General features: G+C 59.2%; 4 protein-coding genes across 8 annotated transcripts in view; 2 read left to right on the top strand and 2 right to left on the bottom strand.

The window, feature by feature from the left end:
* RBFOX3 (RNA binding fox-1 homolog 3) overlaps positions 1-8971 on the bottom strand; it is a 108258-nt gene extending 99287 nt beyond the window's left edge. Inside the window, exon 1 of one of the 4 annotated variants that reach the window (XM_072352066.1) lies at positions 8539-8971. The gene's annotated coding sequence lies outside the window, so the exon portion shown is untranslated. Of the gene's footprint in view, positions 1-5997; positions 6114-8538 lie in introns of those variants that run through there. The other 3 variants (XM_072352074.1, XM_072352083.1, XM_072352069.1) reach the window with 3 other exon arrangements.
* ENPP7 (ectonucleotide pyrophosphatase/phosphodiesterase 7) lies at positions 1152-5405 on the top strand. Its single transcript, XM_072352034.1, has 5 exons — positions 1152-1392; positions 2284-2429; positions 3209-3829; positions 4066-4279; positions 4601-5405. The coding sequence occupies exons 1-5, from the start codon at positions 1152-1154 to the stop codon at positions 4687-4689; spliced, it is 1311 nt and encodes a 436-aa protein (XP_072208135.1). The 3' UTR covers positions 4690-5405.
* A 363-nt stretch (positions 8972-9334) lies between the features above and the next one.
* On the top strand, positions 9335-16017 carry CBX2 (chromobox 2). The gene is made up of 5 exons (XM_072351866.1): positions 9335-9531; positions 9614-9657; positions 10312-10377; positions 11976-12045; positions 12334-16017. Exons 1-5 carry the CDS (start codon positions 9460-9462, stop codon positions 13666-13668), a joined length of 1587 nt encoding a protein of 528 aa, XP_072207967.1. The 5' UTR covers positions 9335-9459; the 3' UTR covers positions 13669-16017.
* A 1660-nt stretch (positions 16018-17677) lies between these two features.
* Positions 17678-22349, bottom strand: CBX8 (chromobox 8). 2 transcript variants are annotated; one of them, XM_072351791.1, is made up of 5 exons: positions 22219-22349; positions 21619-21662; positions 21321-21386; positions 21156-21222; positions 17678-20995 (listed from the first exon to the last, which is right to left on the bottom strand). In XM_072351791.1, exons 1-5 carry the CDS (start codon positions 22285-22287, stop codon positions 20165-20167), a joined length of 1077 nt encoding a protein of 358 aa, XP_072207892.1. In that variant the 5' UTR covers positions 22288-22349; the 3' UTR covers positions 17678-20164. The 2 variants fall into 2 exon arrangements, with proteins under 2 accessions (XP_072207892.1, XP_072207891.1); XM_072351790.1 differs by having other exon boundaries at positions 17684-20995; positions 21156-21246.
* Between the last annotated feature and the right edge of the window lie 5044 nt (positions 22350-27393).

Genomic DNA, 27393 nt, shown 5'->3' with positions numbered 1-27393 from the left:
AGGTAACGTTCTTTATCTGCACCTCATGCCCCGCAGATACTGAATATCAAAATGCACCTCGAAACACTCCTATTACTAAGTGCTCCTCAGAGATTAGAGCAATGCTTTTTCCTCACTACCCTCTTCTGTTTCCCAGTAGAGCAGATGGACACGATAACTTATCAGGACCTTCCCACACGCTGTTCATCAGTAATAGCACAGGGACTTGACCCACCTCAGGTCAGCATGTGGAATATTTAGAGCTACTCCCGAGCTGGGCAGGAGACAACATCTTTATCAAGGAAGCCTTTAACCCCTCAGTGTCTGGCAGGCCCCTTTATCCTCATGGAGATGATAACACTGGGGGGATGCTCAGGGGTACCAAGGGAGAGCTGTGGGCAGCACAACTCATCTGCCCATTTCACCCCAGGAAAGGACATGCCAGGGGATGAGCTCAGGCAGATCTGAGAACCAAAGAAGATGGTTGTGCTCAGTGAGGCAGGGGAATGGCTCAGCAAAGAGGCCAAGGAATACATCCAGAACCTGAGCAGGGAGGGAAATGAGCAAAGACACAAAGGTTGAGAGTTCAAGCCCTGGGGACCCATGTCAACCTCTGTTACATAAGTCTATAAAAGCCTTAAACTTGGTTTTGCTGAGAAAGGAGTTGTCAGCAATGATAAAAGCCCGGAGAAGTCATAAAAATTACAGATGATGATAAAATGGGACATCACCGCTGCAAAGCTTCGCAGCAGGCGGTGGGACTGGGGCCTGCACTGTGGCATGGAGGGGTCCCTATGGGGAGGGGATATAGGCTGCCAGAACGTGGTGACAACATCCTCCTTCAGGCTGTTCCAGCACAGCCCATCACCTCGTTCTGCTTGTGGCAGAAAACTCCCTCATTCTTCGGCAGTAGGAAGAGCCTCACGTCACATCCATGAGCACGCAGCACCACAGATGGAGGTACAGATGTGGTGCTGGATGGGGGAGCAAGTCCCAGCTAATCCACTCCAGCCAGACAGAAACAAAGAGGCTCCTTCTGATACGAAGTCCTGGCTGAAGCCCGGCACCTGATCAGCTATTACAAGATTAGATAAGAGCTGAACTTAGTCCCCTTCTGCATATATTAATGTGAGCTCTGGATGTCTATGCTACCCCTCCTCAAGGGCGAGAAGATGTTCTGTTCCCTGGTGCTGCTGCTTGCTGCCCTCCCTGCAGCAAGAGGCAGCCCTGTGCAACTCACATCCAGCCGTGACAAAGTTCTCCTGGTGTCCTTCGATGGCTTTCGGTGGGACTACGATCAGGATGTGGATACCCCCAACCTGGACCTGATGGCTGCGGAGGGGGTGAAGGCTCGGTACATGACCCCTGCCTTCATCACCATCACCAGCCCGTGCCACTTCACGCTGCTGACCGGTGAGTGCCACCAACCCATGGGGGTGCAGAATGGGAAAGGGCAAATGAGGGGTTGGGTATAAGTTACTGAGCCCACAGGCCAGCCTTGGTGGCACACTGAGCTTTAGCACATCCATACCTTGGAAAAAGATGCAGCAATGGTTGCAGAAGCGATAGTTCAGCGGAGGTAAATAGCATCAGACTAACCCCGACAGCCTGCTTTGATAAGGGAAATGATTTTTTAGACAAGGGAGAAGCAGCACATCTCATCTTCCCGGACTTCAGCAATGTATTTGATACGGTGCCACGTGGGAAATCATTAGTTAAGGTGGAGAAGATGAAGATTAGTACGAAATCTCTAATGTGGGGAAGTAAGCGGCTGTGGGGAAGGCAACAGCAGGTAGAGCTGAAAGGAGAGGAGAGCAGCAGGGAGGGCAGCAGGGGAATTCCTGCAGAATCAATGCCAGAGCCAATCTTATTTAAGATTTTCATTAATAACCTTGGCATAAAAGAGTGGTGCATGCTAATGAAAGCCGCTGATGAGGAAAGGCAAGGGAGGGTTGTTGATACAAAGGAGGGCTGGGACGTCATGCAGAAGGAACTGCTCAGCCTTGAGAAGCAGGATAATAGGAATAGCGTGAAATGCAACAGCACAAAGCGCCAGTCTTCCACTTGCAGCAGGGATCTGTGCTTCCTGCTGACCTCGTCCGTTGTGAGCAACAACAGAAAGCAAAGAGATGGGTTAAACACAGCATAAAGGTGAATCCTAAACGGGGTGGAAAGGGCAGGAAGAACCACAGGAGGGATTAGAGCCCCAGAACGGGTCCAGGGATGCTCCCAGCGGGTGGGGAGCCCCACTGTTTGTTTGGTGAGCCCCACTGTTTGGTGAGCCCCATCCATCTCTTCCGGCAGGGAAATACCTGGAGAATCATGGGGTGATCCACAACATGTGGTTCAACACCAGCACGGGGGTGAAGCTGCCCTACTACAACACGCAGGGCATCGACAGCTGGTGGGACAATGGCAGCCTGCCCATCTGGATCACGGCGCAGAGGCAGGCAAGTGGGGCTGCTGCTGCAGCTGTGCGCTCCAAGCGGCGGGCGAGCCACGATCTCTAGTGGTCAGCAGCTAACTTCCTCAATGCAAGCAACAGGGCTAATTTACACCAGCAAAAAGCAAATCAAATCCCCAGGCAGTGGCAGGTATAATCGTGACCGTCCTATTAAAAGTAGTGAAAAATGAAAGGTGCATTTCGGCTTTATTAATATGTTAATAAAAGAAGTGATCCACTCCTTCATTAAAGAGACCCCAGACAGCTCTCTAGGGAGCAGACTGAGCCCAAGCACTCCATGCTCTGCAATCTGCCTCATCTCCTTGGTGTCACCCAGGACCCATAGGGGGGCTCTGCATGGGGCTGCCCCCTCCTCACCGAGGGCTGCAGAAATGCTTTGAATCTGGCTCTAAGGCTGGACATGAGACCTTGCCCCAGACACAAACCTCTGCTATATTTACCTGCCAAATTGGACCTGTTGACTTCAGGGTGAGCTCCTGCACGACTGCAGTAAAGCACACCTTAATGCTAGGATGGTACCAACAGGTCAGTGCTTCTGAAGTTATCACTAGTGCTGTTTAACATCATGAGAGAACCAGCAGAGAGGGGGTGTGGGGAGGGCAGTGCCTCCCGTTAATCACTTTAAATGGGTGATGAGCAAGAAAACTTTGTTAGAGGCAGAAGGAGACATTAAAGGGCTGAATGAATCAACCACATCCATGGGCAGCAGTTGTACTGACAGGTGGAGTGAGTTCAGCTGAGTTCACACAACGTCTTCACTGACAGGGTTTAAAGACAGGCTCCATCCATTTCCCTGGGACAAAAGCAAAATACCAAGGAGAAGAAGTGAGCATGAAGCTGGTGGAGCCCCCCCTGTTCAACTACAGCAACGAAACCATTTGGAGACAGAACATCGACACTGCCATGGAATGGTTCACAGTGAACAACCTCGACTTCATCACTCTCTACTTCGGCGAGCCAGACTCAACAGGACACAAATATGGCCCTGAATCCACGCAGAGGAGAAACATGGTCAGCCAGGTGGACAAAACCATTGGCTACTTAAGGCAGAGGATCAGGGAAAGTGGCTTGGAATCAAACCTCAACCTCATCATCACATCTGACCACGGCATGGAGACGGTCATAAAGAGAGACGAGATCCACCTGGGGAACGTTGCGAACTTCACGTTCAGTGACATCCAGTTTGAACTCTTAGATTACGGACCCAGCGGGCTGCTGCTACCAAAAGAAGGGAAACTGGAGCACGTGTATTCAGTCCTGAAAAACGCCCACCCCAAGTTACACGTGTACAAAAAAGAAGAGTTTCCAAAGAGATTCCACTACGCCAACCACCCCCGCATCACCCCGCTCTTGATGTACAGTGATCCGGGATATGTGATCCATGGGGTAAGATGCACGTTCACACACTTTACTGTCTTGGATTTGCCTCTTTCCTCCTTACAGCCCACCACAACCTACCTGGCTTTATGCCTTCATTTCGACCCATCCAAACAGGTGGTTAGACCCTGAGACTGCAGCACATGGGCACCTGGAGGGAGGGAGCAGGGAAGACGCGCTGCCTCTGGGAGGCTGTGCTCTTGGAGCTTGGAGAGCTGGTGCACTCACATCCATCTGCCTTCCAGAGATACAAGGTGCAGTTCAACGCGGGGGAGCACGGCTTTGACAACGAGGCCATGAACATGAAAACCATCTTCCGCGCCGTGGGGCCGGCCTTCAAGCAGGGACTCGTGGTAGAGCCGTTCGAAAGCGTCAACGTCTACGCGCTGCTCTGCGAGCTGCTGGGCATCGCTCCGGAGCCGCACGACGGCTCCCTGGACGCCACGAGGCCGATGCTGCGTGAGTCCCCCGCGCCCCCCCGAGCCCCGACGGCGCGGCCGCCCCGAGCCCGGCATTGCCGCACTAACAGCGCCACCTAGCGGCGGTCGCCCCGCTCCCGCAGCCCCCCAGCAGGAAAGCCCCGCGGTGCAAGCCCGTTCTCGGGCAGCTTTCCTTCTAAATACGTACAAATGGTCCAGACACCGAAAGCAAAGCTTTATGCTGCTGGTAGAGGTCAGGAACAGGAGGTTACGCGGCCAGCAGAGCATCGCTCCCGCTGGTGACTGCACCAAAGCGAGCTCATCCCAGCTCCAGGGTAACGCTGCACTTTCGATGTTGCAGGTTCCAGTTCTCCTCTCCTTGCTGCCGTTAAGCTGCCAGTGATGCTGGGAGTCGCTCTCATCTTGAGCTGCTGGGGAGGCGTATACTAACCACTACCAGAGGTAACTTACTGTACAGCCAGAAAGCTTGGTGCAGGTCCTGCCTTGTTTATGCACATGCCCTGTTTGCTCTTCCTTCCTTTGGGCACTGTCCATCTGAGTGCTGCCCACCTGCTGCATTCTGCAGAGCACAGCACCTAAGTGCAAGGAGGTTCTCAATTTGCCACACTGAGCAGCAGTACCACCACCAGGCCTGGGCTAGAAACAAGGGCTGGACATCTCCCAGCCCTCCTGTTAACCTGTCCTCCTGCTCTGCAGGCAGCCTCTGTGAGCTGCAGCTTTTTGTCCAACCAAATGTTCTGTCTTTATGGCTTATAGTAAAAAAAAATGGGTAAACAGAACCCAGGTACCCCCAGCTCAAACCCCACAGCACGCAGGAGAGGCTCTGGCTGCCATCCTGCACAGCCATGTCCACAAACGTTTACCTACCCATAGCCCTGACCCCGGGCTGTAAATGCTGCTCATGGAAGCTTTGGAAGGAAAATACACCAGGCTTTGATCCTTGATGGTTTTTGGAGAGACAGAGTCAGGACACACCAGATCACAGCAAACCCAGGACCACGCAGACCCCGCGCCCACCCATATCAGCCCTGCCCAGTGCTGCTCTGCACAGGGCCCTTATACGAGGCCATGTTTTCTCCCCTGCAGGAAGCAGCCCAGGATCTCTCCCAGGGGCTCAAGGAGCTGCACAATTCTGCCATCTCAGGGTCCTGCTCTTCCACCTGAGGCATCAGCATGGCAGCTGCCCTGACCCCATCCCAGATGCTGAAGTGCCTCTCCCCAACCCTGTGCCTCATCTCAGGGGCTCGATAAACATCTGTTGCCATAGAGATTTGCCTTCCCTGCATTGGTTTCACCCAATAAGATGAAACAAGAGACGCATGCTTCACTCAGGAAAAAAAAAACAAAAAAAAACAGGAAGAAAATGTTTGGCTTGAAACCATATTGGGGGTGGGGGGTCAGACCAGCAGCATGCAGAGCAAACAGTCCATTAGGCAAACAATGGGGAGGCTCTGCAAGGGGAGGGAGCCACATGGGCCAGCAGTGCAAATATTATTTAAAACAATATCAATACGGTAACTTTCAAAGTAATCCTGCCCTGACCTTGGGGCTTTCCACCCTGGGCACAGGCAGCCGGGTCTGGGGTGACACCATAACCCCAACAGCTCGGTGCCATGGAGCTGACAGCCCAGAGAGGCACAGCCGTGCCAGGGTCCCCACGTGCCCAGCCATGTGGTCACAGTGCAGAGCAGAGCACTGCACACCGCCCCCAGGAGCCTTCCTGATGTGACCCCTTACCTAATGCTGGGGCTCAGCTCAGCTGCACAGGGTGACATCCAGCAGACAGCCTTCCAGCCTGGAGGGTGAGCACGGTGCCATCCCGCTGAGCAGACCACCCCGAGCTGCTGCTTTGACTTAAAAGCAGGGATGAAAAACGAAGGAAGCGTTGAACTGGTGTATTTGCATCAGAGAACCCTCAGCCCCGTGCTTGGAGCCAGCAGGAGCAGGGCTCGCTCCTTCCCCACCCCCTGGGCCGCGATGAAGGAAGGGAGCAGGAGGCCAAAACCACGCGGAGCGATGCGGTGCGCCCCGTGCGGCTCCCGGTGCAGTTCCGAGTGCCGGCGGGCGGTGGCCCCCGCGCCGTGCTCAGCGCCGGGAGCGGCCCCGCACAGCCCCGCAGCCCCTCTCCATTCCCGCAGTGCCGGCGGAGCCGTGCGAGGCCCTGGGGGGGCCGGGGAGGGCTGCGCGCAGGTACTGCCCGCACACGGAACAATTCCCATCCCGGCCTCACCCTACGCAAACTCCATCCCCCGAAGCCATGATGTCCTTGAGTCTTTCCCAGCCCTTCCCTTCACGTTTCACACCTCGCACGCATTCACCGTGCGACATTTCAACCCCGGCCAACAGCCAAACCCCCGCCTGCAGCCGCTCAGCCCTGCGCTGTGCCTCCCCCCTCCATCCCCATTTAATTCATTCCCCACCACCACCACCATCCCCCCCTCCCCAGGGCTGAGGGTCACGCAGCAGGGAGAGGCCTGTTGTGCATTGCATCCCAATTTGCTATGCATTTCCACACCATTTGCTTTCCTTTCTTTTTCCCCGCACTAGAAAGCTGCTTGCTACCCAGGGGTCCAAACTGCCCCAAGATGTTAATCGAACAACAAACATCGACATAAATATATGTATGTCTTCATGGCGCACGTAGTTTGCAGGTAAAATTACTGCTCTGGGGATGGCCCGTGCCCTTGTAGCCCCCACACAGCACCACAGGACTCAGCAGCAGATGCTCTCTGCTGCTCCATGACACACAGCTGCACAGTTCCATCCCCAGCTGCGCTCAGCCCAATGCTATGCAGACCTCCATGCCTTAATTCAGCGATGCTTTAGGGAAACCCAGTGTTTGCCCACAGCAAATACAGCCACCACGGCACACATCTCCCCCCCCCTCCCCAGTCTCACTCTTTGAAGCTGGGGCAGTCTTGTGCCCTTGCCCACCTCCATGCAGGTGACAAAGCTGTGGGCACAACCTCACACTGCTGGTGGAAGGGAAAAAGAAAGCCAAGCTGAATTATTCAGTATTTGACCAATGGGAATGTAACTGCACCTCCAACTTCTGGATGCTGCGGTGGGTTCCAAGCAAGAAGGCAAAACCCCACGTTGCTTCACCTCTGTGAAAACCCAACTTGCTGTCCAGAAACACCCACACTCTCCTGAAGCACATCACAGCGCCCTGTAATCCACCTCACCAACGTCACCCCAAGGTTCTGCTCTCCGGGGTGCAGATGCCCATAGGGTTTGGATCACTATGAGGTGACCCGCAGTGCCGGGGGGGTCAGCACAGTGCAGACCACAAAGCTTTCAACTGCGGGGATGGGATCCAAAGGTCTCTGGCTCAGCTCATGCAAAGCGACAGTGGAGCAACACAGAACTTTTTCCCACTGATGGTGATGGGAGCTCAGATCAGCATCAGTGTGGGACACACACGGCGTTCTGGGACACACAGCAGCCCAGGAATGTGGGCTGTTCTGGAAATGAAGGGATGGTGCTGGTCAGGAGGGTCCATAGAAACAACGGCGCATTGGACACAGCACTGCAAACACGGCACACGCTCAGTCCCCAGCCAGACCCAGAGCTCTGCTGCCACCTCCCTGCTTCAGCTTCTCCCAAGCTCAGGCAGACAAAGCACCAACACCCAACCCAGCCTCTCCCTCGGTGCTCTGAGAAGGAAAAAAAACCATTATCACGTCTTTGCATCCTGCAGAGGAGCTCAACAGCACCAACACTGAAGCGATCCAACCTTCAGCTAAGAGCCCACCCAGCACTGCAGGAACACGGAGTGATTTCCTCGGGGTTATTATTTCCTCGGCGTTCCCGTTCCCTCGGTGCTCCTCTGGCATTGCCTATTGCAGGCAGTTCAGGCCCCGCACATCCCTGCCCAGTGCCATCACAAAGCACCATCCGTGCCAAATTGTGCCCACACGCAGCTCTCGTGCAGGATAGAAACTCTCACACGGTTGTTTTCTGACTGCACACAAAAGCCCAGAGCTGATAAAAACCAAATTAACTTCAAATAATACCACTAATAAAAAGCGCAGAGCTGCCTTCTATTCCTACATCACCTTCGGCTGATAAAACCAACGCTTCTAACTATTCTTCTTACCAACGAACATCAACAGCCATAAGAAAACAATAAGACTGTGACACCACCCGACGTCGGATGAGCACCTGGCGGGGTCGCAGCGCCCCGACCTCCCGGCAGCTCCATCCCCTCCCTCCACGCAGCGGCACGTCGGGCCCGGAGGTGCGCGCAGAAGGGATTCTGACGCCGGTATCGCTTACCCGACACGGGCGGCCCGAGCTGCGGGCGGCCGGGACACGCCATGGCCCGCTCAACCCGAGGAGGTCGGGCTGCGGAGGTTCGTCGCCCCGTGGCTCTCCCGCACGGTTATTACCCGCAGGCTCCGGGCCCGCGGCTGCGAACTCCGCGCGGTGCTGACTCATCTCCTCCCATGCCCGTAACGCACCGTGTGCCGCTGCTCCACGCCCCCCGCGCTGCCCCGCGTCGCTCAGCGCGGAGAACGAAGCCGTGCCGGGCTCTACCGGGCTGCCACCCCCCGGTGAAACGCGATGCGCTTCCCCGCAATGAACTGCTCAGAGCCAGAACCGGCGGCAACGACACGACTCCGGTGACCGCGGGGCTGTGCGTGCGCGGAACGCCTCCGGCCCGGTGGGTTCCCCCCCCGCCCTCCAGCTCCGGATGCTCCGTGTGGGACCGCGGGGCCGGACCGGCACTCGCCAACCCCAGGCGTGTGTGGGGACGCCACGGCTATTCCCCCCCACCCCCGTGCCGCCCCCCGGCCCCGCTCCCATCGGAACAATGCCCCGCTCCCGGTGCCGGGCCGAGCCGGAACCGCCCCATTGTCCCCGCGCTGCAGGAAGGGGAGGGGTCGCGCAGACAATGCCTCCCCCCACCCCCCGCCGTCACGCCCCGCCCCCCGCTCCCCATTGGCCGGCGGGGAATTTGGGGAGCCCCCCCTCATCACACTCTGCCTCCCCCCCCCCCCCCCCCATGGGGGCGCGCGCGCTGCATTGTGCCGGGGGGCGCGCGGGGATGGGGGGGGCGGGGGCGCGCGCGGCCGCCGGCGGGGGCGCGCCCGGGGGCTCCCCTTGTGTATGTGTGTGTGTGTGTGCGTGCGTGTGTGAGTGTGTGTGTGCGTGTGTGTGTGTGTGTGCGGGGCCGGAGCGGGGCCGGCCGGCGCCATGGAGGAGCTGAGCAGCGTGGGAGAGCAGGTCTTCGCCGCCGAGTGCATCCTCAGCAAGCGGCTCCGCAAGGTGGGCCCCCCCCCCCGCACCCCGGCGCCGCCACCGCCTCCAATCCCGCCGCTAACGCGCGTCTCTCCGCTTCTCTCCGCAGGGCAAGCTGGAGTACCTGGTCAAGTGGCGGGGCTGGTCTTCCAAGTGAGCGGGGCGAGCGCGCGGGGCGCGGGGTGCCGCCGCCCGGCCGCTTTTGTTCGGGTCGCGCCGCTCCTTTTGTTTACAAATAACGCGGCCCGGCCCTCCCCGTCGCCGCGTGGGGCTGCTCCCCCCTCCCGCCGGGCCGCCCCCCCCTTCCCCTCCCGCCCCTCCGAGCACGAGCACCGATCGCGCGTCCCTTCCCGTCGGGCAACCGGGGCTGCCCGCGCTGCGCGGGGATCACCTCGCGGTGCGGCAGCGTGGCCGCCCCCGGCCTGCCCGGCCCGGGCCTCTGCCGCGGGTAGGGGGCTCCGTGCCGTCGCTGCTGGGATGCTCCCGGCCCGGCCATCCCTTCCCCAGCCGTCCCCATCTGTCCTCGGCTCCCCGCTGCCCGGCCACCCTCGGCCATCCGCGGCCATCCCCATCCCCGGCCATCCCAACCCCTTCAATCCCCGTCCGTCCGCGGCCATCCCCTTCCCGACCATCCCCACCCCAGCGCTGTCGCCATGGGAAGCGCACCGCCGGGCGCCGGCTCCCCGGCCCGGGGCTGCCCCGGGACCCGGTTGTCCTCAGATGAACTCTCCAGGCTGGCCGGTACTGGGGGTGCGGGGGGGGTACATCAGACTCCCACTCTCTCCCAGTGCACATCTTCTGTTCCAGGCACAACAGCTGGGAACCCGAGGAGAACATCCTCGATCCAAGGCTCCTCCTCGCTTTCCAAAAGAAGTGAGCAATCTATAAATATTTCTTAACAAATGTTAAAGTCAATTAACTTCTAATTGGCCACGCGTGCGGTGGAAGTTGTGGAAACAACAGCCTGAAGCTCCCCGTGCCTTTTGTGGCCCGGCCCTTTTGTTCATCTCCTGAAATCACTGTTCAGGTCCACCTAGGACGCCTCTCCCAGAGCTGGGTAAACACGGAGGATTTATGGCCCTGTGCACAATATGTTTGTGCTCCCACTGCACAATGGGCGCACGGCAGAGCCCGGCAGAGCTCGTGTTCCCATCCGACAGCGGGGCTGTGCCGGGGGGGGTGGCTGTGTGCCCGGGTTGTAGAGAGGTAGGAAAGGCACCGCCGGTGTGTGTTTATGGAGGGCACGGCTCTGCGAGGAGAGCTCTGTGATGGGTGGGAGAAAATGGTGTCCACCGCCAGAGCTGGGGCTGCTCCACTGAGCCGAGCTGCAATTGTTCTGCAGCTATTATACAGCGGGCGTCAGGCTTGGGGCTAGAGAATAGCCAGCTGGCTGCATGGAACACGGCGCTGCCAAATATTTAGGCTCCGTATTAATAAAAAATCATTAAAGTTTATGATAGGATTTAATTACAGCTCATTTCTGGATCCTTTCCTCTTTTTTTTTTTTTTCCCTTGCCTTTACGGAAGGAAGCTGGTGGTTATCTCAGGCTGTTTAATTAGCAGCACGCACTGCAGCTCGGCGCTGCCCTTTTTAAATGGAGGAACATCACACAGCACAGGAACATCAGCGGTGCTCTTTGTGCCCAGCGTGTGTCTGTGGGGCCGAGGGTGGGAGAGGTGAAATGAGCACAAGGACAGACCTCGCTCTGCTTTCACTCTGCAGAGGGGCCAGGCTGCTGCTTGCTGCAGAGGGGAAGCGCAGCTCTGAGCCTATCAACAAGGAAGGGCTCTGCAGACAGCTCAGATGCTTCCGTTTGCCCTTTCCCATTGTAGCAGGAAAAGTGCAGATTTTGCTGGGAACGGGAATTTCTGTTGCTCAGGAAGGGCCATGCCATACTGTGTCACTGAGTGCTGGAAACTTCTTGCTGGGGTAGTGCTGTTGTAGGGAACAGGGTTGCAAATCAACAGCTCTGGGTGCAGAACGTCTTCAGGTCCCGCTGCAGAGCCATGTTGGGCACAAAGTTCTTGGAAAGCACCACCAGTGCCAGTTTGAGGATGCTCCTGCAGAACCAAAATGCCAGGGTAGCCCTTGGAAAGGTGATGCATGCATGCACGTGGCTCTATGAGCACTCTGGGAGATGCATTGCAGCAGTCCGTGCAGCTTAGCTCTATGGTTTATACAGAGACTTCCCATCTCTCTGCCTGTGTTTCAGGGCTCTGCTGAGCAGCGGGGCGTCCCGTTGTCCTGACAGCCACCTTTGCTGGGAGATCACCATTTGCAGAGCTCTTCATTTCTAAATCTCTTATTTTCTCATATTGCATCACATACAGGAGCTCAGTGCACACCGATGGGTTTGTGTTTCATTGGAAAGCTGCTTTGTAACGATAAAAGTAAAGGGCAGAATTGGGCTGGGCTTGTGCTGTGTTGTTTTGTCATTCAAGCTCAGTCTTTAAGCAGTGCTTTCTTTCAGGGAACATGAGAAAGAAGTGCAGAACCGCAAGAGAGGCAAACGGCCACGGGGCAGGCCCAGGAAGCACGTGGTGAGTGAGGGGGGGCACAGTGGGGGTCTGCCTGCATTGCAGGACAGGGGTGCCTGCAGGAGGACTCCATCACTGATCTGGAGGGTTGTAGGAGATGGAAGATTTCCCCAACCCCGGAGTCTTGCTGACCCTGCAAGTCAGCCCACCTGTGTGCTTTCATGGCACAGGGAGAGAACCTGCTTGTCTGCAGTGACTGGCTGGACAGTGCTGAGTGGTTTGCAACGCCCACTGCGGTGATTCCAGCATTTTGTGGTGACTTTTTCTATGTCCCTCCCCATTGCTTCTTAGGAACCAGAGATGCCTTCAAAAAGTAAGTCGAGCAGCTCCTCTTCCTCAACATCCTCTTCCTCCTCCTCCTCTGATGAAGAGGATGAAAGTGACCTGGAAGCAAAGAGAGGTCCACGCAGCAGAGAGACCCATCCGGTGCCACAGAAGAAAGCTCAGATCCTGGTGGCAAAGCCAGAAATGAAGGACAGTTCCAGAAAGAAACGTGGGCGGAAACCTCTCCCTCCAGAGCAGAAAGCGGCTCGAAGGACCGTGAACCTGACGAAGGTGCTGAAGACATCCCGGAAAGAGGTGGGGGGCAGCAACAAGCTGCTGGGGAAGCTGCAGCCACAGCACGGCACGCAGGGCACGGGGCTGGCTGGGCTGAAGGAGCCACCGGGTGCATTGGCCGGGCTCAGCTCTGGGGGATCCTCAGCAGAAAACATCCCCAACGCGATGAAGAGCGGCTCCAGCAGCCCCAGCCGGGCCATCAGCTGGCAGAGCTCCATCGTGCATTACATGAACAGGATGTCTCAAAACCAGAGCTCGGCTGAGACCTCGCCGCTGGGAAGGCTGGCGCTGAAGTCGCAGGCATCCGGCAAGAGCGGCTTAGGGCTGGACTTAAAAATGAGGAACCAGAAAGGAGCTGGGGAGTTGGGGCTGTCCATGCAGGGAGCCAAGACCACCAAGGTTCCTAGCAGCAGCACTGGAGGGGATCAGAAATCAGGGTTCACCACCGGAGCCCAAATGCTGCATAATGGTAGCAAGACGCCCACAAGCTCCTCTGCGCCCGGGGGACAACAGGCATCCAGCCAGGAGCTGAACCTCCAAGCTTTAAACCTGCAGAGCGTCAAAAACGGGCAGAGTGCAGCGGGGGGGAGCAGCCTACCCCGCCATGCCTGCAGCACTCTGCCCAAAAGCACCACTGCAGCCGCAGGTTCGGGTCCTGCTGGGTCCAAGGGTAGCGGAACCGGTACCGGGTTGAACGCTGCCAGTGTGGGAGATGGCAGCAAGAGCGAGAAGCAGGCACGCAGGGCAGGTGCTGGTGACAGGGACGTGGCCAAGGGTGGCACAGGCAGTGGGCAGGAGGGGCACGCGGCCCCCGAGAGCCGCAAGGCAGCCGCGCTGTCTGAAATGAGTACAGGCGACGAGAGCAGCTCGGACTCGGATCGGGATTCGGCTTCATTTCCCAGCGTGGGTCAGAACATGTCTGTCTCCATCCAGACCAGCCAGGACTGGAAGCCCACCCGCAGCCTGATCGAGCACGTCTTCGTCACGGATGTCACCGCAAACCTGATCACGGTGACGGTCAAGGAGTCCCCCACCAGCGTCGGGTTCTTCAATGTCCGGCAATACTGAGCCAGGAAGCCGGAGGGGAGGGAGATGTCCTTCAGCTTCCCTCGTCCTTGCCCAGCTCTCCCACCAGGTTTTCATTTCTTTAGGTACTGCCCCACGGCAGGGACTCATGGGGTGACCCCCCGCCACCAGCCGCCCCATCTCACCCCACTGCAGGCAGTGCCAGCTCGGATCCTGCAGCCCAGCACACCCCCGGGACTTGCTGGAAGCTTTGTGCAGAGGGCTGGGAAAGGTGAAACCTGTGCAGAAGTGCCAGCAGATGAGATGGGGCCCAACCTGCCTCCATCCATCCATCCATCCATCCCAGCCGGTGCTGCTCACCAGCAGCCGGGGAACTGGGAGGTGACAGCTGGCAAGTTCTGAGCCAGGCTTCACTGCATGAGGTTTGCTTGCTTTATGGCTTGAGATGCCAGTGTGTGGTACAGGGCTCTGGCAGCAGGGAGAAGGGCAAAGGGGAGGTGCCAGGTTTACACTTGGAAGAGAAGAGGGCAGCTCTCCTTTCCTCTGGGCAGCCCAAGCTTCCAGCCATGATCCAAATGAGAAGCTCCCAGCCTCAGGGCTGTGGGGGCTGCAGGATGGGGGTTTTTCAGGGTACAGGAAGCCCAGCCACCCCCCCTGGGCTAAGTCAGTTCCAATGACAGTGAAGGCTGCGATGTCTCTGTTGTGGTTTCTAGCAGAGAAGGAAATACTGTTTACATTTCTTCTGAAGGGAAAAATCTTTTCTTTAGAGGGAGGGGCACAACTCCAACATAGATGAGCAGACATCGGGTCCGGCTGGTGCACTGCACAGCCCCAGGGCCACTCCTTGTCCTTGGCACCACCACGTGCTCAGCAGCTCACAGGGACCAAGCTGGGCAGTGCCCATCAGCCCCATGTTCCCCAGCTGAAGGGCTGCAAGGTGCCCACACTGCCTGGCACAGGGTGGGCAGCAGGGACCAGCTGGTGGCATCCCACAGCCCCCTCCCGTCCTGTGCCAGTGCCTGGGCTGTTCGCTTGGGCTTTTAATCACAACCAATAATGGCTTTCCTAGTGAGGTCTTTTTCCCTGCTATAGATTATCATTACGAGCCAAAATTAACAGCAGTAGTTCAGGCAGAGTTTAATAGCATTTGGGGTCATTTTAGTTCTGTTCATGCCAAACTCCTGCTCCAGAGATGGCACAAAGCCTGCAGCCTGCCAGCTCTCTGGGTACGCCCACGGGAAATGCTTCTAAGGCTCCGCTGTGTTCACAGGGCAGGCATCTGGCATTGCTGCAGATGGCATTGCGAGGAGATGCCAGCACCTGTAACACCTGGGGCTCTACACACCAAATGTTTGCTAGTTGGCCTTTGCAAATCCAAACCGAACGACCATGTGCCTTTTGCAACTGTCCTTACTTCTGTGTCTGTGACACCGCTCCTACAACAGGTTTGTGCCTATGCAAAGCTGGGCAGTGCCAGGGTCCTGGGGACAGCTGTGACACCAGTGGGGGACACCCGGTTGAGCTGTGATGCCGTGTCATGGCTGATCAGATGGGGAAGGCCCATGGGGCTGCTCCTACTTGGGACGTGGGGCTGCTGTCCCCACCGTCCCCGTGTCCCCTCGGTGGCAGCAGGACTCTGCCATCCCCACTTTAGCTCTTGTGCCTTTCTGCTCACCAGCCAGTTCAATTCCAAAGGTGTAAGGACAGTGATAATTATAATCTAGTCTTGTGTCTTCATCTCATCCCACCCCCTATCGCCGTTCTCTCCTGACCTCACGTGTGTCTGAGCAGAAGGTCCGTGCTGGAGGCTGCCTCCCATAGGGAGTGTGGGGGGGGTCTCATGGGACCGAGCGCAGCGTTGGTGGACAGAGGTTGGAGCCCCGTTCACCGCTCAGTGCCATTAGTATTCAAGGTCCACCTTCCTATTTTTCCTTTGGAGTTTGCTGCTATGGGTTTGAGCGTTCAGTTGTACGTCAAACAACCAATTAAAGGTTTGTTCACTTGGCATTTCTTAAAGGCTTTCCGACGTGGAAAGTCCTGCAGTATTTGTATATTGAATGGATATTTTCTCTGAGCATAATCTGGTTAAGTATGCTTGTTGTTTTCCATTGGACTGGAAGGAGAGGCCGACGCAGCCGCCGTCCTTAGAAGCTTAGTATATTTTTATATATATATTTTGTACCAAAAACTAAATGGAGTTGGCGGAGGGATGGGGATGGTTTGGAGGGGGGTGATTCCATTTGCTCTGAGCTCTGATCTGAAGGGCTCTGGAGGTGGAGAGAAGGCTTTTACTGAGAGAAGTTGAGAGATGGGTGAAAACAAACTGTTGTTGTAACTCACTCCAGTCCAATTTGTATGTTTTAATTAAAGAGAGAACCAAATCATTCCCGTATGACGCTTCTCATTGCTTTAAACTGCAGCTGCTTGTTCGCTTTTCTTTGCCGTGAACAAAAGTTGGAGATGAAATTGCCCAGGGAATGCTCAGGAGCTTTGCTGGGCGCTGGGGGGGCTCCCAGGGACCGCTCTCCCCCCCTCCTCCCCCTGCACTCTGTTTCCTATGTGTGTCCTGATGCTCCGAGACCAGCCAACGTTGGTTTAGAGCTGGGAGGGAAACACCAGGAGGTGGCAGGTCGGGTGGGGTTCTTTTCTTGTTCTGTTGATGCGTGTCAGTTTTTCACTGCTCTTTTTTTTTCGGGGGGGGACGTTAGATCAATATTTTTGTATTATTTTGTTGGTAACTTTTCAGCCTGTTGTGGTCTCCGCTCCCCGAGCACCGCCCTGCCCTGGGGGTACGGAAATGGAGGATGGGGGGGGAGGGAGGCGGAGCGGGGTGGCTGAAGGCTGCGGGAGGGGCCGGGGCTTCTGCACTCCACGCTGAGCGAGGGGGGCACGGGGCCGAGAGGAACGGGGAGCGTCAAACCGCCTCCCCGCGAGGGGCTGCCCTCAACCCGGGCCCGGCTCCTGCCCACGGGGGGGATAAACGCGGAGCTGCGGGCGCTGCTGCGAGGCGGATGAGGATGGAGGTGGGGATGGAGCTGTGCCGGAGCCGGGGCCCTCAGGTGCTTCCGCTCAGCCCGACCCGAGCCCGGGAGCGGCCCCACACGTGCTGGATCGGGGCACGGGCTGCCTACGGAGGGCGCTGCGCGGCCGCAGACGGGCATCGGCCCCCTCCTTCCATCCCGGCCGCCGCGTCGGGGCGGGGAGCGAGGCGGCCCCGAGCCGGGCATCGCCCACGCCCAGCGTTCGCCGTCGAGGGGCCGTCGTCGGGGCGGAGGGGCAACGCCAGGTTGCGGGGCGGGGTCCGGGCTCTTCGGGCCGTGCCCCGGGGCTCCTCCGGCCGCGCCCCCGCCCCCCTCGGGTCGTCCCCACCCCCCTCCGCACCGCCCCGGCCCGGGGCCCCGCCGCGCCCGTGTGAAAGGGTCCCCCCCGCTGGGCCGGGGGAGAAAGGCGCCATTGTGCGAACCTTTCTCCCGCTCCTACTTGACACTCATTTTCCGCGCACAGATGCTGACAGCTCTGATAATAAGGGGGTCTGCGCCTTTCACCCAGCGGAGCAGAAAAAGGAGGTTAATGAGGACACCGCTTTAAATAAAAATAAAATAAAATAAAATAAAATAAAATAAAATAAAATAAAATAAAATAAAATAAAATAAAATAAAATAAAATAAAAAGAAAGAAAAAGAAAGAAAAAAAATCCAACCTCGCTTCCCCCCCAGCTGCGCGGCCGGGAGAGATTTGAATACAAAGGCCGGGCTCGTCTGGACACGACCCCGCATGGCACCGCCCGCATCCCGCGCCGTCGGAGGGCCGCACCGTGCCCGTCGCTGCATCCCGTCTCTCCCCGCACCCGGCCCTGCTCTGTGGGAACGGTGAGGGCCCGGACCCCGCTGCCCGCTCAGACCCTTCGTGTCCCTTATCAGCCTCTCCCGGCCACGCACATCACCGCCCGCCCCGTCGGAGCCCCGCAGCCCATTCCCGTTGTCCCCCCATCCCACGGCTCCCTCCTCTGCTCACCTCCAGCCACAGACGGGAGAAAGACACGTTTCTATTTACAAAGTATATATTTAAACTCACATAAAAAGCAGGTCTCATACGGACATTCACGGCTGGCAGAAGACACGTAAATTAAGCTTCACTTTTCTGAGACTGAGATTTCGCCAAATCTTTTCTGTTTGTTTGTTTGTTTTTTAATACAAGTCTTAGATTTAAATAATTCACGCACACACACACACCCCACACACACGCTCAGTATATACGTCGCTATATACATACACACATATACACCCACATGTACGGCTTTTGCTCTATATACGTGTTACAAGGGGCTGCGGGAGGCAAAGCCCTGCCCCGGGATCTCGCACATTTCTCAGCCTTCAGCACCTCTGCAGGTGGAGGGAGGGAGGCTCCGTCCATCCTCAATCCCACCCCGCAGCTCCTGCTGAGCCCCAGCGCCGATCCCAGCGCATCAAACCGAGTGGCAAAGAAAAAAAGTCGTCTCCATTTTACGAGATGTGCCTCGGAACGAAACAAAACAAAGAAAGAAACAAACAAACAACAACAACAAGGGAAAAAAAAAAGAAGAAGTCACAGACACGGCTCCCTTTGTACACTCAATACAGCATCCTCTCGCTACGTCATCCGACAAAGGCAACAGGCCCAAAAATGGAAGGGGAAAGGGGCACGGCGAGACAGAGCGTGGCTCTCCCATTGGGCTGAAGGGAAGCTCCTCGCCGAGCCCCATCTCCCCACTGGGCCCCCCATGTGCTTTCAGCTTCTGTGCAGCCCCCAGATCAGGAAGCGTCGAAGAGCTTCCTCGGGCCAATCAGAAAGGATGGAAAAGGGCCAATCTCCCCTCCCCAGCCCTGGGCCCTCGGGGGCTGCTGGACAGATTTGTGCTTTCGAACCGCCAGAGATGCTCAAATCAATGCATGAGGACGTGAGGACACCCGCTCTACATCAACTAAAAAATACAACAGAACAGGCCCCCCGACATCCCCAAACCTTGGTTCAGCTGCAACGGAGTTTAGAGCAAAGCAAAAAGAGGGGGGCAATGGGAGCAAAGGGGAGAGCTGCTCCCCAATCAGAACCACCCAGCCCCACTGCTATGGCACTGCGGAGCTGCACAGCCCTCGGGAGCCACGAGAGACGGGGCAGGGAAATACAAACACTGAGAGCCACCCCGAGTCAGCAGGAGCTGCTCCACACAGGAAGATTCAGCCTCTTGGCTATTGTTTAACCAGCAGAAGAAAAGGGAAATATTTATTGTCTCTGAATGCATCAAGGTGGCTCTGGGATTTGTCAGGGATGCGGAGATTACAAAACGCTGCACCGGGCGCCTTCCAACAGCCTGAAGTGAAACATGGGGGGGGGGGGGAGGAATAAAAACCAAACCCACGACAATCCGCTTTCTATAGCAGCATAAAGCATCTAAATATGGGCCGCCATACGGTTACCCTCCCAAACCTCTCTGGCATTTCAGGAATGTAAACAAGAGTTGTTGGCTTTTTGTTTTGTTTTTTTGGAAGCAAGATGTTGGGGGGGGGGGGGGAGGAAGGATTCAAGCGACCAGACAAAATGAAAACAGATTCTCAGCTCAGTTCCGTCTCTCCCACAACTGCTGTGACAACTCTATTAAAGTGCATTTCAGTATCTTCCCCTCTCAGGATCCTCACAATCAAACCTCCTCTTCCTTCGCAAGAAAAAGGTAATTCAAGTTAATGCTCCACTCCGACCGGTTTCAGCCTTTTTATGGACTCCTGCTTTTTCCCCGCCCCGATGTCTCAGCCGCTATTTGCTTTTAAATGTGGAAACGCCCCCTCCCCAGCAATACTGTCAATTCAAGTGCTAACTTCAGCCGTCAAGGGCAACAGTTCTGGATACAGCACACTTGATTGTACAAGCAAACACCTTAATATCACAATCAAGAAAGCCGGGGTATCCGACCCCGAGGGGGAGTAACACACGTCCCCCTTCACCATCCATAGCATCGCATGGAAAATAATAGTTAAAAAAAAATCATCATCATCATCATCAACAATAACAAAGAAAATCAGGACATGATTTGCTATGAACATCATTCGTTATGTACAGCGGCTCCTGCAACAGATGTGGGAACTCCGTTGGTTCTCAGTTTTATTGTCCTTTCTAAGAGCAACTGAGCAGTCACTGTTGTCTCCATTTAAATAAAACAACTCAGAGTTGAAATATATATATATATAGATATATATATAAGCATTTTCTTCTTAAATAACATATTTACATCTAATAGAAAATATAACTCTAGAGATAATCTTTCCAACGAAATGTGAGACGTGGAGGAAAAAAAAACCAAACAAAACAAACCAAAACAAACCCAAATCAAACCAAAAAGAAGAAGGAGGGAATGAATTTAGGACAGTTTCTAAATCCTCTCCGGGAAATTAAAACAATCAAAAAAATCAAAAGAAGAAAAAGAAATAAAGCCCACCGAGCTCTAACCAAGCTTTTGTCTGGATCTAGCCCGAAGAAAAGCCCCAGCACCACCACCACCAGTGGGAACTCATCGCTTCTCCTTAAAGAATCCTTGGTCCGTGCTGCTCTCCTTAATGGTGACGGTCAAAAAGTTAGAGGTCACGTCGGTGACCACCACCTTCTCCAGGTTGCTGAGCGAGGGGCTCCACGACTCCTCCTCGGGGTCCCCCAGGATCCGAGCCACAGGGATGCGGGCGATGAGGGAGGGTCTCCCTGCCGGGCCCCCACCGTCACGGAACAGCCCCCCCCCAGGGCCGGGCCCCACGGCTCCGTGCAGCAGTTTGGGGTCCAGCCCGCCCGGCCCTTTGGGGTCCAGCAGGTCAGAGCGGTGTTTGGCCACACGTGGCGCGTAGGGGTCGGCAGCACCCAGTTTGGTGCCCACCTCCAGGCGGTTGGGGCCGGGTACGGTGCCGCTGAGGTCGGGCTCGGGCCGGCGGGCCAGCTGGATGACGCTGTGTCCCGAGGAGAACTTGGCAGCACCCGCCGCCTCCTCCATCTTCCTGGCCTTGAGGTAGTCCCCCACTTTGTCCCCCGGCTCCCCCAGTTTCCTCTTGGAGGCGTCCAGACTCTCCGCCAGGTCCTTATACAGCTCCTTCCTAGGCTTCGGGCCCCTCTTTTTGGGGGTCTCCCCAGGTTTCTCCTCCACCCGGAGGACGCGGTCCCGCACGCCATCCGCTTTGGGCACGCTGCTGCTGCTGCTGCTACTGCCCTGCGGGGTCAGGGCCATATTCCTGAGTCCTTCCCGTGCACGGGACGTGGAGCCCAACTCCTGCGGGGAGCGCCCGGGGTACGGAACACGGATACCCCTGGACGAGTCGCTGCGGAACTCGTAGGTTTTGGCTTTGGCCTTGGCCTGGGCCTGCAAAGAAAACCAACAACACCCCATGAGTTCGTCACCCCAATGCCCCCATGTGCAACCGCAGCCCACGAGACGCAGCCACCCCACACAGAACATCCCACATCCGTGAAGGGACCGAGGGCTTGTCCGCTCCCCACTCCCTGCAGGGCTCCCACCTCACCTTTAGCAGGAAGGTTTTGGGCTTGGGGCCGCGCTTTTTAGGCCCGAATAGCTCCATTTCTCGCTCCCTAGAGGTGTCAAAAGAACCAAAGCTTCAATTCAGCATAGCTACAAGACAGCCACACATTTACAAGCGCAATGGCTACGGCTACAAAAGACCTTGTACCTCTCCTCGAAGGCCGCGAGCAGCCGGGCATCCAGGATGTTCTCCTCGGGTTCCCAAGTGCTGTACCTGGTGGGGAGGGGGGGGAGGAGGGGAGTATAAATGGGAGGGGGCACAGGGAGAGGGCAAGGCATCAGGAACGAGCAACAGAAAGAAAGAAAGGAAGAGAAACAACGACAACAAAGTGGCAATGAGAAAAGGGATCCAACTTTCCTTCCTGCTACAATAGGAACTAACAGCCACAAGGAGCCATCTCCCCGGCAGCCCCTAGGCTGCAAAATTGTGCAAACAGCAGACTTACTTCTGAGACCAGCCCTTCCATTTTACGAGATATTCCATGCGCCCCTGCGGATGCAAAGAGAAGGGAAAAATAAATAAAGAAAGGGATAAATATGCACGGAGGGAACCCACGAGAAACGCTTGCAACAAAGCTACACATGCAACCGCACGCGTGCAACCAACACACGCCTGCACCCAACGCGTGTGTCAAAAACATGCGAGGGGGAGGGAGCGGGACCGGGCTGTGTGTGAGGGGGGGGGGGGAGGAGGAGAAGGATGGGAGCGGAGGGCGGGGGGGGCTGTAGGGGGGCGGAACGCAACAAAAAAATGATGGGAAAAAAATGCGCGTGCAGCAGCCCCGCAGCCCGCAGCCTGCAGCGGGGAGGCCGGCGCACAACGCCCGGCACGCAGCAGCGCGGCACGCACGCCCCGCACAGCCCCGTGCATGCGGATGGGAGGAGGAAGGGCCGCCCCCAGCCGCAGCCGGGGCCGCCGGAGCCGCCGCTGCAGCGCCGCTCGGCCGGGGGAGGGCGCGGAGAGGGCGGCGCGGCCTGGAGAGGGGCTGCGGGGCGGCGCGGGAGCGGCGGGGCGGCGGTGGCGGGGAAGGGGTGGGGGCACCTACTTTGCGGATGCGGCGCTTGAGCAGGGCCTCGGCCGCGAAGACGCGCTCCCCGACGGCCGAGAGCTCCATGTTTACGCGGCCGCTCGCAGCACACAGGCAGCCGCCAGCGCAGCCCAGACCATAATACTCCGCCCGCTGACGTCAGCGCCGCGGCCCCCCCCTTCCTCCTCCTCCTCCTCCTCCTCCTCCTCCTCCTCCTCTTCTCCTCTCCTCCTCCTCCTCCTCTTCTCCTCCCCTCCGGGCCCCCCCCGCACTTGTTGCTGGCGGAGCCGGGTGGAATATTCCGCCCTCGCCGCATTGGCCCGGGCCCGATGCCCGCCCCCGAAAGCCGCGCCGCCCCCCGACGTGAGCCGCGTCCCGATGAGTTCGGGGCGGGGCGGCAACGGGGGGGGGGGGTGCGGGGGAGGGGGAGGACGTTGACCCCCCCGCGTCCGCCCCGCCCGCTCCGAGGGTGCCCCCCCCAGGGCGCAGCACAAAGGAACCGCCGCCACCGGGACGGGATGGGGCGGAGCGGGGCGGAGCGGTCCGGCCCCCTCGAGCGCACCTGGACGGGGCGAACCCGATGGGACGGCCGGGCAGTTCGTAGCCTCCCCCAGCCCCCCCCACCCCCCCTCAACCCCACCTCAACCCCACCTCCACCCCACCTCCCCGTGTGACAAAGAAAACGGGATTTTTTTTTGTTAACGAAGCTCTCGCGGATTGCGTAAAAATCACCTCATTACAGCCGCGCTGCCGAGGCAGCCAGCGGCCGGCAGAGTTCATCATCATAAAAAGCCATTGAGGGAAACAAATGGCCGCGCCGGGCCGTGCCAGCCGCGCAGCTGTTTCTGGTTAAGTTTAAATACTTTCCAACAGTTTGGGTAGTAAAAATAAAGTAGACCTCAACAGCCCATAATACGAGTTTTTGGTTTCCTCGCTCCGGCAGCCTGCGGCTGAGTTCCCGGCTCAATCTTTGGGCATTGCGGGGCTGGGAGGGGTCCCCGTGACCACCGAGGTGGCCGCTGAGGGGGTCGGGCCCTCCGAGTCACTCGTGGGCGGGGCCGGGTGGCACCGTGGGTCCCTTCCCTGAGGACCCCACGGAGAGCGACACGGCGAGCCCCGGGGCACGGGTCCTACCTGCTCCTCCCCGGGGCCGTCGGGGGAAGCTCCGGGGTTGTCCTGGAGAGGTTCCGCCGCGTCCCACCGAGAGAAACGATTCCCGACCGGTGAGCGGCACCTCCGCCCCGCGCCCCCCATCGCCACTCGCGGCTGCGCTGCTGCTGCCGTCGCGTCCACGCGGGGCGACGCCTCGCATTGCTCTGCCCCGACCCCCGCGGGCTGCACGCTGAGGAGCAGCGAGGCCCCGTGGGGCTGCGTTCACTCGTGGATCTCCACGCGGTGGATGTAATATCCAACGAGCCGGCTGCCAGTCAAAGGGACAGTGGCTTCTTTCTGCGCCGGCAGCGGTGGAGCTCCGGTGCTGTTTCCTTCTCGGGGAACGTTTTCTTCCGACGTTCCCGCTTGTTCCGGACTCGCGAGGACAACGCCACGTGATGGAGACACGCGTCCCCACGGGGACCGCGCGGGATCCGAGTGCAGGAGCCCGGGACTGCCGGTCGCTGCCGGACCGAGCGGTGGGCAGCTCGGAGGAAAAGCTGTGCAAGAGTCCCTCCGTGCCCCGTCCCGCAGCACGGGGGCCACGGGAGGCAGCGGGTGAGGCGGTAGGGGGGTCTGGCGGAACAGATGCCGGTGATGGGATCCCGTTGCCTAACGGAGAGGGGAGGATCCCGCTCCACGGCCCCGCAGCTCCACGCAGTTGGGGGTGTCCGCGGAGCTCGGAATTTGAACGGAACCTCCGGGAGGAGCCGGAGAGAAGGGAGGTGGCCGGGAAGGGACAGCGCAGCCACCCCGCCCGCCCCGGTCCCCGTCAAGCGGCATCCCGAGGAGATTTTCGTTAATGTCGAATTAATCGTTGTTAATTAAGGCAGAGCGGAGGGGCGCGTCGTTAACCCGCGTGGACGCAGCGGCTCGGACGCTGTGTCCAGAAGAAGCTGCGCAGGGGAACGGCCCGCGAGGAGAGGGCGCTACGCCCGGCCTGGGGGTGTGGGGGAGGGTCTGCTCCCGGGCCGCCGCTGCCGGTAACGCCGGTCTCCGCTGCTCGGGGCCTCGGGGCAGAGCCCGCGGCTGGGCCGTGTTCGGTGGCCTCGGGGATGCCGCAGCCGTAGAACGGCGTGTGGGTCCCGCACCTTCTCTGCCGGTGTACCCGCTGCCAGCGGGAAGCGCCGTCTCGAAGGTGCCCGAGGGGAGGCGGAGAGCATGCTCCAGATGCCGAGACCCACGAGGGACCTATGCGAGCACGGAGTCCGGGACTACGTTCCTGAATGCTGTGCGGGGGACAGAGGGAAGGCGAGACACAAACGAGAACGGCGCGGAGAGGGCAGCAGGAAGCTATCGCCGCTGAGACGGGGCGCGACCCGAACCCCTGAAGCCGTGGGCTAGCCGGGAGCGGGGCTGCGGGGTCTTGAGGGGTCTTGGCCGGGAAAGAGGGGGTATGGAACCACCGGATGAGAGCGCGGCGGGCGGTAGAGTCTCCGGCTCTCCCGGGCAGTTCCTTCTCCCGCCGGAGGGGGCCGGGGTCCCAGTACCCAATGGGTGCAGGGTCCGTGGTGCGTGGCAGAACACCGGGATCAACAGCGGAGCCGGGAACGGGATGCCCTCCGCGTTCCCGAGGTCAACGGCAAAAGCCGCCGAGGCGCAACTCGGACTCCCGGTCCTGCGGGGTCCCGGCTCTCGCCCCATCCGTCCCCTCCGGCCCCTTCGCGTCCCCGGTTCTGCTCCGAAGTGGCGACGTCGGAGCTCCCTCGAGGATCGCTCCCGTCCGCGAGAGCGTCTGCTGCGTCACGGGCAAATGTGGACATGGTTTCTCCCTATTTGACCCCAAATCTGCCCTTCGGTTGCCTTCCTTTCGACCCGCTCGAACTCTTGCAATGAGCGCTCGGGGTCTCAGCGAAACGCCCCAGGGCAGAGAGTCCGGTTCCCCCCTCGTTTCTTGCTGCGCGGGGGCTCCCACGGCTACGAGCATTGCAACGAAAGTGGGGGGCTGAGACCCTTCCTGGGGCCGCGCTTGAGGGCGCCGAGAAGAGCACGAGTGTCGAAGCCCGGCTGAGCCCGGGACAGGGAGGATCTGGCTCCAACCCAGCCGCGGACGCAGCGCATCGCCGCGCCTCAGCCCTGCTCTTCCCTGCGGCTTCCCGACAGCTCCGGCTACCGGGCGGCTCCGCCCCCGGTTCCCGCTCCCGGGACGGTGAGAGCACCCAGCCCAGGGCACTATTCGACCCCATTCCTCGGGCGGCCGAGCCTGCCGGTGCCAATGGTAGACCCGGTTCTGTTGAGGTCGCACTGCTCCGTGTCCCGTTCTCCTGGGCGCCCTGGGATCGGCCCTGGGGCTGAGACCCCGCGGGGAAACCGAGGGCAAAGCAGCTCGCTCCATTCACAGAGCTCGGGCCGGCTACAGGCGTCCGCACAGTCACTGTGGTCGGTTCGGTCCCTGCGCCTCGGGAGACTCATCTCGCAGGACCACCCCCCCCCGAGCTGCAGTACTGCCGGGCATGGGAGAGCCCCCCCGGGGCTCCCGGCAAGTGCGGAGCCCCCATCCTCTTAGAGCCGTCCGTCGGAGCTGCTGCCCCCGGCCGCGTCTCTGAGCAGCCTCCCGAGGTTCGGTTCGGCTCCGAGCTCTGCCCGGTTCGCTCCCACCCCGGGGCCGAACAGGAAAACGATTCCCTCCTCCCGCGGATGAGCGGAGTCGCGCCGAGCGGCGGGGCAGGCTGCCGGCCCACGGGCTGCTGCGGGGCTCGGTCGGTGCTGCGGGAGGGACACCGGGACCCCGCGACGCTGCCGGACTCCACAGCTCCGCCCCGGGAGCGAAAGAAGCACGGACGGCGGGACGGAGCCGTCGCGTTCCTGAGCATCTCGGGGCAAAGAGAGGAGGCAGCGGCCGGGACAAAGCGGCAGTGCCACTGCAGCCTCCATCTCCATCCCATCGCGGGGCGAACTCACGGGCCGGAGCGGCCATCCCAGGACGGAGTGCGAGGGCGGGTCCGGAGAGCGGACCAATAACCGGAGCTGCATTTAACACGGGATCGCTGCAGGAGGGGCTGAGCCGTCCGCTTTTCACACCTCTGCCCCCGGACACGGCTCTGCCAGGCTCCGGACATCCTCGGGGCCGGAGCGATGCGTTGGCCAGGCCGAGCGGATCGCCGGTGGGGAGATTACGGGAAGCTCCCGGCAGCGATGTCCCCACGAAGACGATCATCGCGGAGCAACTTCTTGCCTCTCTGAAGCCCAGAAATCTCCCTGAGAAGAAATCTTCGTGTCCACTGGTTTGACATCGAATCCTGCTCCCAAGGAGCAATGGCCCAGGGATGGCGGGGGGGCAGCGCTCAGCACGGCCCCGGAGCCTTCCCCTTCCGTCTTCCACCCGCCCCTCCCTGTGCTCGGCGCTGCTCTTGCTCCACCGGAGCTCGGGACGGAGCCGCTGCGTTGCACCTCTGATCCCGTGGGACGCGTTACACGGAGCTTCCACACCGGGAGACCCCAAGATGAGCAGCGGGCCGGACCCCGCCGAGCATCGCAAGCGGGATGGGAGCAGAGCTGGGGACACCCCTTATTCCCGCTCCGTAGATCGTTATCTCCCGGTTACCGGGGCTGCGGGCAGCGAACGGAGGGGTCAGCCCCGACAAGGAGCTGCTCCGCGCCACGTCCAACCGGAACCTTCCCGGGGCAGCGGCGGTGCTGAAAGACAGCGGCGGCCCCGAGGGGGCGGGGGGGGGAGATCAACCTGAGGACGAACCGCGTCCGCCGCCCTCCGGTCCGGCCCGGAGCTGCCCCGGAGCCGGAGGAGACGGCGGGACTCGTCCCCGGGGGTTCCGCACGGAACTGCGACGCTTCCCGTCGCGGCTCCGGCGGCGCGGTGAATTCCAGGTGTTTTCCATAGGTGGCACCGTCCTCCTGAAAATCGCGGCAGTGGCCGCGCAGCCCACGGCGCTTCGGCCGCCCCCTGGGACAGAGACCCCCGCGAACCCGAGCCGGGCAGCACGGTGCGAGAGACCTCTGCACCCAACTCTGCTCCCAACGTGTCCTCAGTGCCACCCACCCGGCCCTACTCCGGCTGCCGACGGAGAGGACTGAACGGGGGGG

The sequence above is a fragment of the Excalfactoria chinensis genome, chromosome 17 (genome assembly GCF_039878825.1).
Source record: "Excalfactoria chinensis isolate bCotChi1 chromosome 17, bCotChi1.hap2, whole genome shotgun sequence".
In the NCBI taxonomy this organism is placed as follows: Eukaryota; Metazoa; Chordata; class Aves; order Galliformes; family Phasianidae; genus Excalfactoria; species Excalfactoria chinensis.
Note: the sequence above shows the minus strand (reverse complement) of the source record. Positions and strands in the feature narration are given on the sequence as shown.